Source organism: Sander vitreus, chromosome 4 (genome assembly GCF_031162955.1).
Source record: "Sander vitreus isolate 19-12246 chromosome 4, sanVit1, whole genome shotgun sequence".
NCBI lineage: Eukaryota > Metazoa > Chordata > Actinopteri > Perciformes > Percidae > Sander > Sander vitreus.
Genome location: NC_135858.1, coordinates 16,823,239 through 16,840,244, shown reverse-complemented (window position 1 = coordinate 16,840,244; position 17,006 = coordinate 16,823,239). Strand labels below are relative to the sequence as shown.

The 17,006-nt window shown below is 41.5% G+C and overlaps 1 protein-coding gene across 2 annotated transcripts; it reads right to left on the bottom strand.

Moving 5' to 3' along the window:
* Positions 1–6,833: 6,833 nt before the first annotated feature.
* On the bottom strand, positions 6,834–15,255 carry ddi2 (DNA-damage inducible protein 2). Of its 2 annotated transcripts, none has more exons than XM_078248717.1 (11): positions 15,145–15,255; positions 14,818–14,990; positions 13,883–14,012; positions 12,890–13,183; positions 12,671–12,797; positions 12,263–12,390; positions 11,692–11,820; positions 11,180–11,283; positions 10,842–11,034; positions 7,214–7,265; positions 6,834–6,884 (listed from the first exon to the last, which is right to left on the bottom strand). In XM_078248717.1, exons 2-10 carry the CDS (start codon positions 14,953–14,955, stop codon positions 7,252–7,254), a joined length of 1,257 nt encoding a protein of 418 aa, XP_078104843.1. In that variant the 5' UTR covers positions 14,956–14,990; positions 15,145–15,255; the 3' UTR covers positions 6,834–6,884; positions 7,214–7,251. The 2 variants fall into 2 exon arrangements, with proteins under 2 accessions (XP_078104843.1, XP_078104844.1); XM_078248718.1 differs by having other exon boundaries at positions 7,214–7,262.
* Between the last annotated feature and the right edge of the window lie 1,751 nt (positions 15,256–17,006).

Genomic DNA, 17,006 nt, shown 5'->3' with positions numbered 1-17,006 from the left:
CCACAACTGTGAACCTCTGGTCCCTGATATGCGGAGAGAAAACCGTCTGGTTCAAAAGGCAATTCAGTAATAGGATGGTTAAAAATAGGTTTGTGGTGTTAAAAGATGAAGTTACTTTTTCGAGGAGATGATCAAAAGGTCATTGAAGAGGTGGAGGTAGATGCTGACGAATGATACTCGTGAGTTGTAAGCTGCCACAGTCAGCTGTCTCATGGGACCCTGGTGCACCAAAAAACGCCCGCTTACGATCAGAGGGACTGACTGGATGGAGAAAGAGGCAGTCAGAATTTATAACAGACTTGATTTTGTTGTGTAAACCTGTAGATGGCCAATATATTCTGTGAGAGAAAAAAAAAAAAAACGAAATTTGTCACCTTAACTTTGCCAAAATCCAGCAGCATTTCCAGGCAGACCAGCTCCTCGATTTGTTTCATTTTGCTGACCCGCTTGTCACACTCAGTCACTATCTGGTCAGAGTAGATAGTAATGCCACATGACTTTTTTAATATTTTTAGAGTTGACTTTGAAAGCCATCTACATGGCAAGTCCTATTCATTTTCTCAGCTCCCTTCCAATAACAAGCTCACTCCCCTATTCAGAATCTGAACACTTGAATGTAAAACAATATTACCTCATGGATGGCTTCAATTGCTTTTTTGAGATTTGAAATTGAGGCAGAGCCTGGTTCAGTCAGTTTCAGGATGCTCTAAAATAACAAAAACCCAGCTTTAGTTGACTTCTGAAAACGGGTCATACAAGAGATCTATCAAATCATCACCAGATGCCGTACCTCTAGGATGAGTTTAATGCGAGTAATTCTCTGGAAGGGAAGGACGAGGAATGACTTCAGGCTCTGTCTTTGACACACTGGGTCACGCTCAAGCTTCTTGATTGAATACAGAAAGTCCCTGTTCTGCTGCCTTTAAAATAAAGGAAGAGAAATAGGTTTTATGAAAAGTCGCTGGTGTACCAGCAGTGGTATTAAGTAGGCTACAGAACAGAGACTTACAGTAGCTGGTGGAAAAGGGTCTCTTGGTACATCATATTGGTCACATATGGCACATAGAGGTGGTGAAACTCAGGGCAGTGCTGAAGCACAATGTCTCCAACCTGAGATATTAACACACTCTTTCCCAGTCGAATTTCCAGATCCATAAGAAACCTAGAAGAGACGGACACCAGCTCAGCATAGACACCAACAACACCAGTTAAAAAAAGAAAATTAGGTTGTGGTATGTGAAGCTCTGACTTTTCACTGGCTGCCATCACACAGCGAATGTTGGAAAACAAAATGTGATGCTCCCTTTGATTCAGAGTCCGTTTCAGTGCGTTTGACGCATAGAAGTGATTGACTGCAAGTCCAAGGCTCCTTAGGTAAGATGCTTCAGAGCCGATCAATTCAAACATTGACTTCAGAGGAAGAAAACGAGAACAAGGATTAAGGGAGAATGTCACACTAAACCTTAAAAGAGCATAACAGTTAACAGATGAGGCTGATGATTCTGTTTCTTATGGTCAGCAAATCCCATGAAAAACCATAATTGAAATGGTCCTACTAAGCAAGTATTGCCTGTGTATTAAATTCCTCTTTGCCACAAACAAATCGTTTTCCAAAAACTAAAAAAAAAAATGCAAAATTTGTATTATTTCACAGCTGAAAATAGTCCCTAGCTAATCAAATGCACTTTTAACTCCTGTTTGAGAAACGTTTCCTAAAAACTATGGTGGACAACTGTTTGAAGTTAATGAGCATTTATACAACTATACATTAGTGACCATTTCTAATAAAGAATGGATGCAGAGGCCGAGTGCTCCAGATAGAGCAGGAATCAAAGTATTAGGAGACAAGTTTTTATTTTATTAAATGGGATTTGTTGATTACATAGATAGATATTAATGTGAACATTCCAAGCTAACATGCTAAATGTTAATGCTACACCTTACAAGTAAGGCCTCCCACCATGTTACATGCAACATTTTGGTATATAAAATGCACTAACTACAGATGTTTACATGCTAAAAATGCTAACATGGTGAAGGTTACATAAAGTTAGATGTAACCATATCTAACAGGTAACCTTAGCACAATAACATGCTAAAAGCATGACATGCTGAGTCAGAGAATAACCCCTTCTGATTTAGGTAAAGTGTTCATCCCTTGCCTAATTTCACAGTTTGGCATAGGCCTACTGGTAAATAGCATAGTTGTCCCTCCATTTTCCAGTCTCTGTTGTGTAACAAACATTAGTGACCCAGGCCCAGAGCCATAGAGAGGTCTCTCTCTCTCTATCACTCTGCCCAGGCCCAATAATTTTGCAACACGTCTGTCTTCCTCTGATTTTAAGGTCATTTGATCCCAAATTGGGTAAGCCAGCTCCAGAGTGGTGTGTGTTGATTATCATGACGTGTAAAGTATGAAATAGAGAGATTTCCACACCTCCTGAAGGCGAATCTCTCCGGTTGTCAGGCTGCTGAGCAAGCCAGGTGCTTTCACCTCTTCTAGATCTTGCCAAAGAGTACATGGGGTCACCCTGACTGGTTGAGATAGAGGTGAGGATGGAGTCGCTTCAGGGGAGTTTAATTGAGGGGATGTAGCCTCATAGCCGAATTGACGGCGCTGCAGACCCCGGGTGCTTATCAGTTCAGACACAAAACTCGTGCTCAGTCTGTGCAGACCGTCTGTTACCGCCTGTAGACAGTAGTCCTGATACAGTGGGACTGCAGAGCAAAGGAAGAAATGCAGACAAGGTACTTTACATTGCTGTAAATGTTCCTCTATTCAATCACTGACAAGGCCGGAGGAGAAAGGTAAACTTACAAAAATGAATGTACTTTGACTGGAATGGTACGCTCAGCACTTCCTCCTCAGCTGGATCTGCTGCCCTGGGTTTTATTAAGCAGGCCATATTTAGTTAAAAGTGTAAAAGATTATAAAGAGTATAACGATTTACAGTCTCTCACCCTTCTGCACTTTTTTCCTGATCATCTAATGGAGATAAAATTGGATAGTCCTCAAGTGTAGGTACTGACAAGGGCACAGGGGAATGCTTTTTGAAACCCCTTTTCTGCGTTAAAGCCACCGACCTGAGAGCTGAAGATATGTCTATGGGAGGACTAACAAAAAAATTAAAAAAAGACAGATTTCATCGTCATTATCCTACATGCAAAGTCTACTGAAGTGTTCAACATGCACCATGTGGTCCTTACCTGCAATCCTCAAACTGGTTCAGGGAATCACTGCTCTTATCAAGGCCTCCAGTGTCCAGCATGCTGTATTCCTTCCTGCAAGGAAGCCGCTCTCTTGTCTTTACGGTTTGCGTTTGTGAAATCAAATGATTCACTGCATGGTTATCTCCAAAGTAGGAGTGTAGATTAGCGATAATGTTGCTGCTCCAAGAGGGGCTGTTTTCATCTGTGTAGCCAAATTGAGCCATAACGCTTCAGTCTAGAACTGCTGCCACCAATACTCTATTTTAAACCTCTGACCAAGGTGCAATTGTGGATGTGTTTATCTACTGAAGTTTATCTACTCTACCTTAATTTGGCCCAGAGCCACTCACATTAAATGATCTGTTGGATGCAGTTTGAGATTTACTGAGCTGCAATCAGAAAAACTAGAACCAGGTGTGGCTCTTTTTTTTTTTTTTTAAAGCTCAAGCTAACGAGCTGTGTCCTAGTTCAATACATACCAATTCTAATTGAATATTTTGAGTTTATAGACTGTTTGTTGAACAAAACAAGCAACTTTTTAACGTCACTTAGGGCTCTGGGAAATTCAGATTTGTAACTATTGCAAAACATTTTATAGACCAAATGATTCATAAAAAAAATTAAAATAAAAAAAATTTGCAGACTAACTGAAAATCAAAATAATTAGGTAAGCTGCAGCCTTAATTCTTACCAGGGTTTGAGTAAATACTGTGTCCACATTGGTGAAAATTGGTAAAATATATATAAAAAAAACCTAGTATGCATACCTAAGAAACATTTTCCCACAATGCATAACACAAAGGAAATGGAAAAGTTTTAACAGGGAGGGAAACCAAATAAAAAAAAAAAAACTTGCTATAATATGAATTTGTGTGTGTGTGTATATATATTAACACACCAACTGGTGGAGAAAGTACCACTTTCTGTAGTCAACTATAAATCTTTGGAAAAACTTTTAGCTATAAAATTAAACTGGCAGTGACAACAAATTCAAGGTTTTACGTGCATTTGTATCAAACAGTTGATTTAGGTAAGTACACTGATTTTGTTGTTGTTGCTGCCACTGTATATATAGAAACTATTTGATGACTTTATTAAGATGCAGCTCTAATCACACTGCGTTTACCAACCAAGTACAAAACAATTTCGCACAGTGTACAAATACATGTTCCATTTTATTTGCAATTTAAAATGTCATACAAGATAAAAGTAGATAATTCAATCTGCCTGAACATTGTTGGTATATGACTCAAATAAAGCCATTAAAATTCTTAATAAATGATGTACTGACATGGCAATATTTGAATGAATTACAAAATGAAAATGGGTGTTTTTAAAAAGGTACACACTATTTTGATTTGACACAAAATAAAAAAAGGTCTTTCTGAACAGGAGCTACGAACAGTTTTGTAATCTACACATGGCAAAGCTTTCAAAACTGTGGAAAATAATACACAGTACAAGATACCTTCTGTTATACACATACTGGATTTAAAAATGCCAACAAACACACGTGTGGCTCAATTGTTATTTTAGTGTGATAACAGCCGTGGCTAAAGGGGGTTCCACTCTCCATCTGGAGACAGTATTTGTAAACTTGAAAACTTCAAAAACGATCAACCCTTCTAAACTGCAGCAGTTCCTACAATGAAGCATTTCCATCATTGTGGTCTGATTTGTGAATTGAAGGGGCTACAAACAACAAAAATCAACATGGTGCTTTATTTATCAGCTAATTGCTTCAAATATCCATATTTGTGCTGAATGATCTAAAGCTCACCAGACAGAGCTATTCTGGAACGGGGAGTAGGAGTAATGCTACTCCATTTTGAGATTCTTTTTTTTTTTTTAAACTGATGCTCCACAACAATAGTTTTGACATATCGGAGGGGAAATTATAATAATGTTTAATGGTTAAAGAATCAATCATACATTGGGCATTTAATAATGTGTCAACGATGGACAACAAAACAAGAAGAAAATCAATCTACCATACCAAATCTCTAAAAACCAATGAAATGGGTGGCCACCCAAAACATCTGCATGCAAACACACCTCACATATGCAATATCCAGAAAAGTATTACTAGTTGTCCTGTTTGTTCTTAGATATTCTGTACGACAAACCAAAGGACAGCGTTTCCCTGTGTTTATACGTGCTCCCTGCAAAAAAAAAGGACTGAGACATCTGGATCAGTAACAAGGTATAAATAAAACAGATGCTGAGTTGGGAGGCTGGGGACTCGTATGACTAGTTATGAGTCTAGGTGGGCACAGTGATACTGCGGGCTAGTAGTGCCAGTAGAGCTAGCTCCACAACCCCATGGGCTTGTTCCAGTGCCTCTGCTGCCTCCCCGGCAGAAAACCCTGCTGCCTGGATTCGCTGGATGTGCTCAGCTGGAAATGGTTCTATAAAGGGATGCAGAGGTGGGAGAACAGGGGCTGGAGATGTAAGCTGGGGAGCCTGAGCAAGAGGAGAGGAAGAGGGGGAGGACGTGCTAGAGACTTCCTCAGGTGAGCCCACTGCCATAGACAGAGGGCTGAGAAAAGTGTGCTCAGTCTGGAGGCCAAGAGTGTCTGGGGTGTTGGTGCCGGAGGCTCGTCCATCTGCAACCCCTCTCCCCTGCTGCCCCTCAGGAGGTTCCCTGAACTCCAGGTCCCCTGCAGGATCAGGAGGAACCTCTGGCTCAGGCTGAAACCTGCTGATGTTATTTGCTTCATCTTGCCCACATCTACCTGCCCTCCTCTCCCCGGAGCCATCTGGACACGGCGCTGGTCCTTGTCCCTCCACAGTCTCTGCTGTATCGCTGCCTAGATGCTCATCGTGGCCAGAGAGGTCCGACACAAGACACTTAGATGGTCCCTTATCAGACACAGCAGCAGCATCGTTGGCTTTGGCATCGCTTGGTTCTGCACCGGCTGTGATGGCAGTAGAGGGGATACGCTGGGTGTTTTCGGGCATTGGGGTGCATGGCTCGGGGGCCACTTCGTCCGAGCAGGAGGCGCTGTGGTTTTGGGACTGAGATAGGTTGTTGGACACCAGCAGCTCGTGGAGCTCCATCAGAGCGGCCGCCAGCGACGGGATGCTGTCGGAGCTGGAGCAGTGCTCCCCTTCAGGCTGGTCCCTCTCATAGGACACCACGCCCTGCGAGGCAGTGGGGGACTCCATTTCAACCGAGTCCCGTTTGTCAGGAGCACTCGGACAGGCTTCTGTGGCATCAGCGGTGTCAGACTCAGTCGCCTCCTGCTCCATGGGTTGAATGGGGGAAAGTTCCTCTTGATGGGGGAGCACGGGACTGTTCATCACCTCATCTGATCCATTATACCCCTCTGCATGTCCAGGCTGGACATCTGTTGAGGAACTGGGTACAGGGGACACTTTGGAGTTGCTATGGACAGGCAGAGGGTGAGAGTGGACCTGATGAGGTGTAGAATCAGCATCCTCTGCTGAGGACGAAGTCAGAGGAAGCTCCAGGAGGCCAGGGGGGTCCTGGCACAGCCCTGGTGCTGAGGTCTGCTCCATGGCGGCCGGTGCGGACTGGGAGCGATCCAGGGTTTGGGGCTGGCCAGGGGAAGGGCTTTGGGAAGGGGAGGTGGATGAGGACGTTTGGTCTAAGGTTCTGGGTAATGTAAATGGTGGGGGCTGCGGTGAGGTAGTTTGTCCATCTGCAGTGTCTATTGTAAGAGACAATATAACTGGGAATGAAACAGTGTGTGAAGACTTCTGGAAGCATTACTTTGGATAATATGCATTTAAGGAAACAACCGAAAACACACACTTCCTTACTGAAACTCGTGTAAAATTCCTGAATACCCGCTGCACATAACGTTTGTGACTTGTGCTACTTTTGACTGTTTTTAACAGTTATATGTATTCAGAATAAATACATAGACACAAAAGGTACAACATCAATCAACCAATCCAGCAGCAAAATAACAGCAAAATAAAAGACATAAATAGCAATGGGCTTAGCACTGGCAATGGACTTGTGAATTTGCAGTACCTGGTTGGTAGGGCCCTCTCCAGCGGTCTCCAAATGCATCAGTGCTGTCCTGCTTAGGGGTTAGGGCACACACCACACACATCATGCAAAGGGACGGAGAAAGTTAGCAGTCACACACACAGAGCATGCAACAACCTATCAACCTTTTCACACACACACACACACACACACACACACACACACAGATGTGAAAAGTGTCATCCAAAAACAACTTGAGCCTATGTCCTGACAGAGAGGTCACAGTGTAATCACATAACCCATCACTGAACCTCAAAAAACTCAATTGAGGTCACGTCAGTAAGACATTTGATCAAAATCCTTAAAAACATGATTATCAAGACCAAAATTGATTCAACAGCTGATTGATGCCTCTTCTCTGGTGGAGTTTTGCCTCATTTCACAACACGGCCGCTGCAGTTCCCACCAATCCATTGCAACTCTGCTGCTGCGTATTGTTTGAATTCCACTTGCAATGTGCAGCCATTACCGGACATGACTGGCTGATGGAAACAATAATGACTAAGTGTATCAATGGCAATAGCACAAATGTTAATGTTAAAAAGCATTAAAAGGGAAACACTAACATGATTATGTTTTGACAATCTCAAATACTAACACACCTCCAATTGGTGAAGAAAGCACCACTTTCTGCTTACAGTTAACCTCGGGACAGTTGCTTTTATACCCATGTAGGAGTGGGAGATATGGATAAACTCTTCTATCACAGAATATGTAACTTTATATCACAACATTGTTAGTAGTGATGGAACATCACTTTCATGCATGCTGCTGTGATATCTTACTGATTTACTGTGGAAGACAGTCCTGCTCACACAAATAACCACCTACGTTTCTCTATTGGCACTAGATGTCCCTTTCAGTTTGTCTTTGTAGAGGGCTTTAAGTGCGGTTCTCACACTCTTTCAGAGATCCATCTGCACTGTTGGCTAACAAAATCTGACAAAATGTAACAGTCCATGCTGAACACTGCAATAAGACACACTCAGTACTGTTGATTAGCAATGACGACTCCATTAAGTGGTAATGGAGGCAAAAGCGATTGAGGGTTTTCTCCAAATGTCTGCTTAATATAGGCGTTGAAATACACAGGAAATGACTACAAGACCACACCCACAAAAGGCAGCTAAAAAGTAGGCAAACGCATAGAGAAGATTGCTCTGTGTTATGTCTCCTAATGCAGTATTGGCGCAATGAAAGCTTTTGTGCGCAACTCTTTTATAATAATGAACGTCCGTTACATTCAAGCTATTGCTATGAGATGATACAAAGCTAATTAAGACTCAGCTCTACAAAACTCTCTGCAGGGTTCATATGCATTTTAACCAATACTTTTCCATGACTTTCTCATGATGTTTTGGCAAATTTCCATGACCATGTTTTCCTGAAAAATGTCAGTCGACATTATACAATAAGAATAAAAATCTGTGTTAAAGGTCCAAAAATGGCCACAATTTGTCATCAGATATTAAGGAAACATGCTAAGTTGAAATACTATCTTTTCTGACAACAATGCTAATGCCAGTATTTTCTCCTTTTGAAATTTCCGTTCCGTGACGGAATGTCGGTTTGTGTTTTGGCCTGTGTGTTGTTATCAACTGCCCAGTTTGACAGCCAGGCCAGGTTGCCAGATATAACGTTACATGTAAAAACGTAAACCCAGCACGCTACAGCTGTAACGTCAGAACAGCCATGAAAGCAGCAAACAAACTAACAGGATCAACTGAGATAGATTCTACCCGACCTAAAAAAAACGGCATGTTTCTAACAGTTGCGTGACCAGAGACGTAACAAGCCCCGGGTAAATATTGGAGATGTATTTGAAAGATGGAGACAACTTAGAGCCCAAAAGGACGCAGAGTTGGCTAATTTCCTCCTGAACAGGTAAGCATTAGCTTCAGGCTAATTTATCACAGCTACTAGGGACGGGCATTTTATGTCATTCAACATTTGTGTAGCTACTCACATTGAGTTATATAGCTAGAGTACCCGAGTTGGTTACTCGCAAAAACAACTGAGACACAGCTAGTAAAGTGATCCCGACTGGTCCTGGCTAACTCCGCCATGCTAACCCTGCTAACTGCTAACGTTACCGGAGGACCATGTCAGGCGGTCCACGGCTGTTTACAACGTGTAGCCTGTTCAGCGGCAGCAGCCGATAACGGTGAATTATTTGAAGCCAAGAGAGGGGGAGGCTGTAAATCGGGAAGCGATTGTTGCCGTAATTCTAAGCCAATAAAGTTTGTTCTGTCAGGTGGAGAGGATGGCAAGGTAGTGGTATTATATTTCTAAGCTGAGGAAGTGTGTCTGTCTGGCGTGTGGAGAGGACACCGAGGTTGTTGCGTTTTTAGTGGTTCCTTCTGTAATTCTAAGCCGAAAAAGTGTGCCTGTTAGTTGGGTACAGAGCTCCGTGTAAGCACAGGCTTTTATGACTCAATATAGCCAGCATCTAACGTTAGCTACTCCGCTGTGCTGTGGAGTAATGTCTGGCTATGTGAGACAAGTGTCTAGCAACATTGTTGTGGATGCTGTGGTCTCAGCCTGGCAACCTACGTGAACTTCGGATCTGGGGAGGAGGGGGCAGGGGACACGACTCTCTCCAGTATTTTGAATTTGTACTGCAGTAACTATTTTAAACACTAGCTGTCAGTATTACATATTGCACCTTTAACGTTTTATCGCGCCCCGAATAGAACGTTGAGGTTAAGACGACGTGAAATACATTTATTAATCACATATTATTATGCTGTGTTAAAAAAAATTCCATGACTTTTCCAAAACTTTCTGGGTCTTTTTATGTTTCCAAAACCTTTCCAGGCCTGGAATTTGCATTTTTCAAATTCCATAACTTTTCCAGGTTTTTTCAAAACGTATGAACCCTGTCTCTGTATTTCTCAGCATGGCTAGGTTTAGAAATTGGTGTCGTCCGGCGACTTTCGCGTGCAGAAACTCCAATTAAGATAATTACCTCTTCTGCAGAGTTCATCATGTTTTTTTAATCCTCCGTGTCCTCCTTGGCTACTAGCAACTGTGTGGAGGAGGGGTGGGGGTGAAGCGCGATCACGGAAGGCTTGTGTCATGTGAACGCACCGACAGAATTGTTGTCATTACTTAGAATAACTCATGGGGGAGACAGAAACTACGCACTATAACTTTAACTATCATATAGTAGAAACAAAGGTTGCTAATGAAGTGTTAGCTTAGTAACCACCATACAGATATAGTTTCAAATCATAATAATACATTTGGTTTTAAGTGCCTTTCACATAACCCAAGGACACTCTACATACAGAATAAAGCAACAAATAAACCCAAACCTAATCATGAGTGTTTCCCTTTAGGCCTAAAGAACTTGATCTTAGCCATGAATTCATTTATCTTCTTTTATTATATACGCTTACAATTTCCTGACCTCATCTAATTCTGAAGTACATATAATTTGCTGAGGTGATGACATGAAGTGATCATGTGACTGAAAATTCAGATGACTGCATAAATGAGGTTGAGAGTAAGAAGCTTTAAGTGGCACATGCAAATGTGGTTCTAACTGAGCTGAAACAAGCCCAATGAAAAACAGGCTAAAGTGCAGAGATGGGAGACTGTTTCTTACCGCTTTCCTGTATGGACCTCTGAAGTGCCTCTGCCAGTTCTCTGTCACCAATCTCATCTGGACGGGCGTCTTCACGCCCCTCTGCTCCGTATGCCAGCCGGGCACACTCTGGCAGCTCGGCCTCACACAGGAAGCGAGTCTCAGTGCCTGTAGTGCCTATTAGAAGCACGTTCTTCTTCAGGTCTATCGAACACTACGAGAAAAACATATTCAACAATATTCTTCAACCTTCCTTTACATTGAGTATACAAGGAACAAAAAAAATGGAAATATTTTGTAACTAATTCCAACCCGACACTGTACTGCACACTGTGATCAAGGTAAAAAGGGGCTCACACCTGATGTCTCTTCAGCATATCCAGGCCAAGGAGCATGTCCATTGGCTGATCCTCCAAGATGGAGAAAGAACAAGGAAGGAAGTCCCCCTCTATTTGGACCTGAGCTACATGAGCGCAACGAGACAACACAATTTAAAACTACGCTCAAATGTCATGCAGAGGCTTGATTACTGATGCAGTTACTGGAATAGATCAAGGGAAAAGTATTCTACCTACCCTACTGTATATCTCTGTGTGCGGTTTTAAAAAGGTATGTTTAGTTTAGTTAAGGTAGTTAGCACTCCCATTCAAAAGGCCATTTGACTGAAAAACGAAAATACGCTAAATCTTAAAAGTGGCGATTACGTCCTAAATATGCTTTTAAGCGAAAGTTTGACTCGGGTACATTCACAGACCTAGGTTACCTACATTGGAAGACCCTAGGTTGCATTTTGGCGCGAGTTACGCTTTAATGTTTTTTTTCTGGGAACTAGTCTGACGTTATAATACAGTGTTGCTCAAAAAACACTCACCCAAATGAACTCTGCCAATGATCTTCTGGGTGCCAACTCCTTTGGCAATCCCGGCCCAGCGACGGTCCACCAGCCGCATGATGTTACAGCGCTCAGCACATGCTTGGCTCATGATGGTCATCTGGGCTCCTAAAAACAAAGAATGTCAGAACTCCACAAAAATGTTTAATGCTAACCAAAAAAAAATAATTAAAATAAATAAATAAAAAATAGCCTGTGCAATGAAAAGGGGAATACAATGCTGCGTAAATCCAAATGGTACAGCACGTGTATCATATTTCTGTGCTCCAGGATAAGGTTACTCTTCCCTATCTTGGCTGAGACATTGTAAAGATCACAAGGGGAATGAGATCACAGATAGAAGCGGCTGAAATCGATTATAATTTACACACATGCAGACCTGTGTGAATTAAATCAGAGAACTGAAACACATTTTGCTCTCTTGTTTATCTGTTAAGCCACAAACAAAAACTAAACCACAAAGTAGCACACCAACATATCAGTAGCATTCCCGTTCATGGCCAGAAAATTGTAACTACTACACATGGGATCAGGATTTAATGCTCATTACCTGAGTCAACAAAAGCTTTCACAGGGTGCCCATTGACTTTGCAGTTAATGTAGAGCATAACCACCTGTCCAAAGCTTTCTGGGGCCTCCTCCATTGCAATGGTCATGTTTTCTTCCACATTGTGCTGCCTGGAATATGCACAAATCCAAAAGGGTAAGACATTATTATTTTTTTTATTTATTTTAAGAATGAAAACATGCTGCCTAACTTTGGGGAACAAGCTGCCTTTCCTAATGTTAGTTCTACAGTCAAAGTCATGAAAATTCAATATATTAAAAAATATTACACCACGTCCATGTGGTTATGGAAGTAAAACTGAGCTGTACCATGCTGAAGACGAGGGGTATTATGTGTTCTGTTATGAATATTTACAAGTAGTCAACAAAATCTATGCTCTCTGCACCATACCTGATGTCCTCCTCAATCTTAGCTTGGGCATCCAAATCAAAAGGATCAGCAGTCAAAAGCCTGATCCTCTCCTGCTCTCTCTTGGCTCGATCCTGCTGTTGCTCCTGCAGCACTTTGGTGAAACGCTCTGAGGAAATAGACAGTTACACTAGCATGATCGATTCAAATCTGCCATAAACAGAAATTGCGGCATGTGACATCAACTGTTTGTTTGTTTACCCAAGTCTCCGCTCAGCAGGGCCTCAGCAAGTGGCGGGTTTCGCTCCTTGAGAAGTGAAAGCTCATGTGGATTGGATAATAGCATTTGCTGGAGTAAGGCAGGGTCATCTAGCCCCTGAGGAGAGGAGCCACGAAAGGCCATTGGCGTGGAAGGTTGTGCCGCGCGCTGCGGCTGCTGTTGAGGCTGCGGCGGCGGCTGCTGTGAAGCCTGTTGCTGCGGCCTTATGGCACCATGTTGACTAGATGAAGATGTGCCAGGGATTGTGATGGAGCGAAAGTCAATATGGGGCAGACCTTAGAAGCACAAAGGATAAATAGTGAGAGGTTATAATATGGGCTGTCAATCAATTAAAATGTTTAATCGTGATTAATCACATGATTGTCCATAGTTAACTTGCGATTAATCGCAACATTTTTTAATCTGTTCTAAATGTACTTTCAGAGGGATATTTTTCAAGTTTGGCCAGTTTGGTGATCCCCTGGATATTATCACGGAGCATTTTACGGTTTCTGCTAGTCATCCACATCATTACTGCTGCATCGCGTTCCTAATTTCCCAAATTATGGAGCGGCCCAAGACCCAAATTACAGAACGTGTTAAATCGTTATTATCGTGTTAATTTTGACAGCCCTCGTTATAACGCATAGATCTTTTATGTCTTTTGAATAGTGTTGCCTTGTGTCCCTAGATTTTAAGTCAACACTTTTCTCTTCCTGTAACCTGCACTTACTTCCCTCATACTTTTGATGGTGGTCGCTACCTAGAACTACCGGCACTAATACAGGTTGAATAAATGTATTTGGATGTAAAACAACATTGTGAATATCAGCATTGTTGTTTTTGTCCTGCTTATTTCTGAACTCTCAATTCAAGTCCTACACAAAGTCAAGTCCCAACCCATCATCCGCCTTCTTGTGGAAAAACATCAATCCACGGAAGAACCCTCAGAGCGATCTACCTTTCATATAATTTTCAACAAACACGTGCGTTACCTGGAAAGGCTGGCTGAGTTGGTGGGGGCCTTCTGTCAGCTTGCCTGAGAACCACCACATCTCCATCCTTAACACCATAAGTCCCCAAGGCACGAGTGGGGTCTTTTAGGGGCTGTTCTACATATGTGATCTGTTTATGGGAAAATACAGAATTAAATTGTACACGTCATCATACAGAAGATTTACAGATTATGCTTGTGTTGTATTTGATGTGAATATTGAATCCCTGACTGAATAAGCTAAGCATGCTAACACAGATAAGATATTAAATTAACTGAAATTGTACAGTTGTTACAAAATGCTGCAGTCATTAGGTGGCACTTCCTATTCCTAACTCTACTTTTCAGTAAGTAAATATTCAGTAGTTTCGCTGGCTGGCCAATTCAGTGGTCTTCCTAACTGCGACTACAGATCTACAAGGTTATTTTACTTGCTGTCAATGTATTTGTTTCAGGTTCATTTCTCACCCTCACTTTCTGTTTCCCGCGTGCCCACAGACATATCTCATAACAGACCAAGCTGTATTAATTATGAAAAGGAAAACAACCCCCTACCTGCAAAAGCGTTTCCACAAAAAAAAAGCGTTTTTAAAAGCGGTTCCTGCCGCCCGGCGGTGTGGAAGGTTTTGGCATACCCATCACTGTTCAACGTTGGGAAATTTGTTGGGGTAAAATGTCTTTGTGACCAGAATTTTATCTGTCAAGATTGACTTTCAGTTAAGTTAAGGCTACTCACTTAGCTAGCTAGCTAAGCCGACTGTTTGTAACCGTTAATAGCCGATGGGGGCACAAGTCAGCAAATGTGTCTGCAGTTAATAAACGAAGTTTCGCAACAGCCCGTCCATCAAAACAGCAAAAGTACGATTCATGCTAGCAAGTCAGTTAGCAAGCTAATAGCTACGTTAGCTCTATGGCTACAGCTAGCCTGGGTCTTACCTGAATTTCCCCAGCTGGGATTCCTGATTCCAGTTCACAAAGTGCTATAAAGTCTCTCAGCTCCAGCTCTGGGGATACATCGAGGGCGAAGGTGGTTTCTGGGCGATCCGTCGGCGCGCAGAACACGGTGACCAGCATCGCTTTTTTTGGGGCAGGATCACTAGACAAACCCGCTGTAACAGAATGCGGTTAGTGTAGATCCTTGTTTCACAAAGGAACACCCAATTGTTTTTGGTATTTTTTACAGTTTTAAGATGTGTTTCAGTACAAAAAGCGTCAAAGGGTAAATTGGTAGACACGGATAGACAGTGACTGCTTTGCACTTACTGGGTAAAAGCCTGATGTGACAGTTTCTCTATTAACAACAACTAAACAACATCAAGTATTGCTCAGTGCCGCATTTCATCCAGCTTGTTTTTCGACATGTCGCATTACAGAATGTGCTGTCGTGATTCGTGAGAAGTTTCTTCTTCTAATCTTAAAAGCACTGCGAGTCCTATTACCACCATCTACTGGATCCTTTGGAAATTACACATATTCAAGACAAGGCATAATGAAACTTAGAATAATCATACCATTTGATTATTTTGCCCTTTTTGCCCTGGCATATTATATTGACTTATTATAAGGCTTTATGAAATCAACATGAAAAGGGTTAAATTTGACAGGACTGCACTGACCAAGTAACAAACAGTGGTTGTCATTTCCTTTATTATTTACACAAAATCCACAGCTTATTATATTTCAGGTAAGTGAGTTCAGTGTCAGCCTGCATGTACTATCTGTAGCCTACTTTTGTGAGCTGGGTAGAGGTGGGATCGTTATTAAATACTGTCAGCCAGTGACAAGTAATGAACAATGTTTTAAATGTAAATGTTTTTTCAAAGCTGCAGTATTTTTGTGCTAGACACCACACAACCTAAATTGCGTCCATTGAGTCCATTCCCATCCTGTTAATGTGTGTGTCCACTGGCACATTGTGTGTTTTCAGAGTGTTGTGCCCTATGAGTGATCTTGACAACCATTGTTTGGGTGGTAACTTAACCTACATACAGATTTAAGTATGCAGTTAAAAAAAAAGGAACAAATAAAAATACCAGAGCCAAAAATACTTTCTCCTCAGCTCCGTACACCCAACTTTCAACACTAAGCAGCAGAAAATAATTTCTTTGCTTTTGGCCTCAAAATGTGTTAGTGTTAGCAAAAAAATTATTTTACATACTATTCACAACAATGTTGCTTAACAAATGGTCGGACTTGGTCTCCCTCCCCTACAGAAAGTTTGGGGTTTTGGGGATAATAGCAGTTTTGTCAAATGTATTGCAAAGCACTATGTCATAGTTGAATACTACAATTGTGAAATATAATCTTCTTTGAAGCAACATCATTCTTAAACAATAACTAAACAAACTAATATTTAAAGGACTTTTAAATCCTTTGAGGACTTTTGCTAGCTCACTGTATATAGTTTTGCAATCACTGTGTGCAGAACTGAATTTAAACTGTTTTTATAATTCAAAATCAAGTGTCTCGCAGCAATATGTAGATTTATGCATATTTAAGCCAAGTCAGAACACTGAATCTGAATGATTCTAAACTAGACGCCAATTGCTGTCTATGTGTTTCTTTTTTCTTTTTAGCTGTACAGGCAAAATTTTCTATTCTCACCACACTGAAACGGAAAATGTTCTATTTCAGTGTGGTGAGTAAAATAGTCCCATTATAAATTAGAGGATGAGAAATCTGAGTCTTAGTCTCATGTCGTAATGTCCATTTTACGTTCTGTAAATACAAATTCAATTCAAGGGCACGAGATAAAAACTCCTTATGCGTTTAAACAACATTCATTCCACATATGCGTAATCTTACTGCAATATTTTGAAAATGCAAAAGTGTATGCTAATGAAAAAGCATATTAGAATGTGTGTTAAAGCCCCATACACCAACAGTCAATCAGCACAGTCTGATTAGTCCTCTTCTTAAGATTAAGCGGGCGTTTACAGACTCCAGTTAGTTTAGGTGGGACAATTTACACCTTTATCATTATTATTAGTCCCAAGACTCATTAGTGACCAACACATCACTACATCAGTGTGCACAGTCACGTCACAGTCTTTACTTTAATACTTCTATGGGTTGTCCCAAGCAAAGAACGGAAACTTGCTATGTTGTGACACACATCTTTAAAC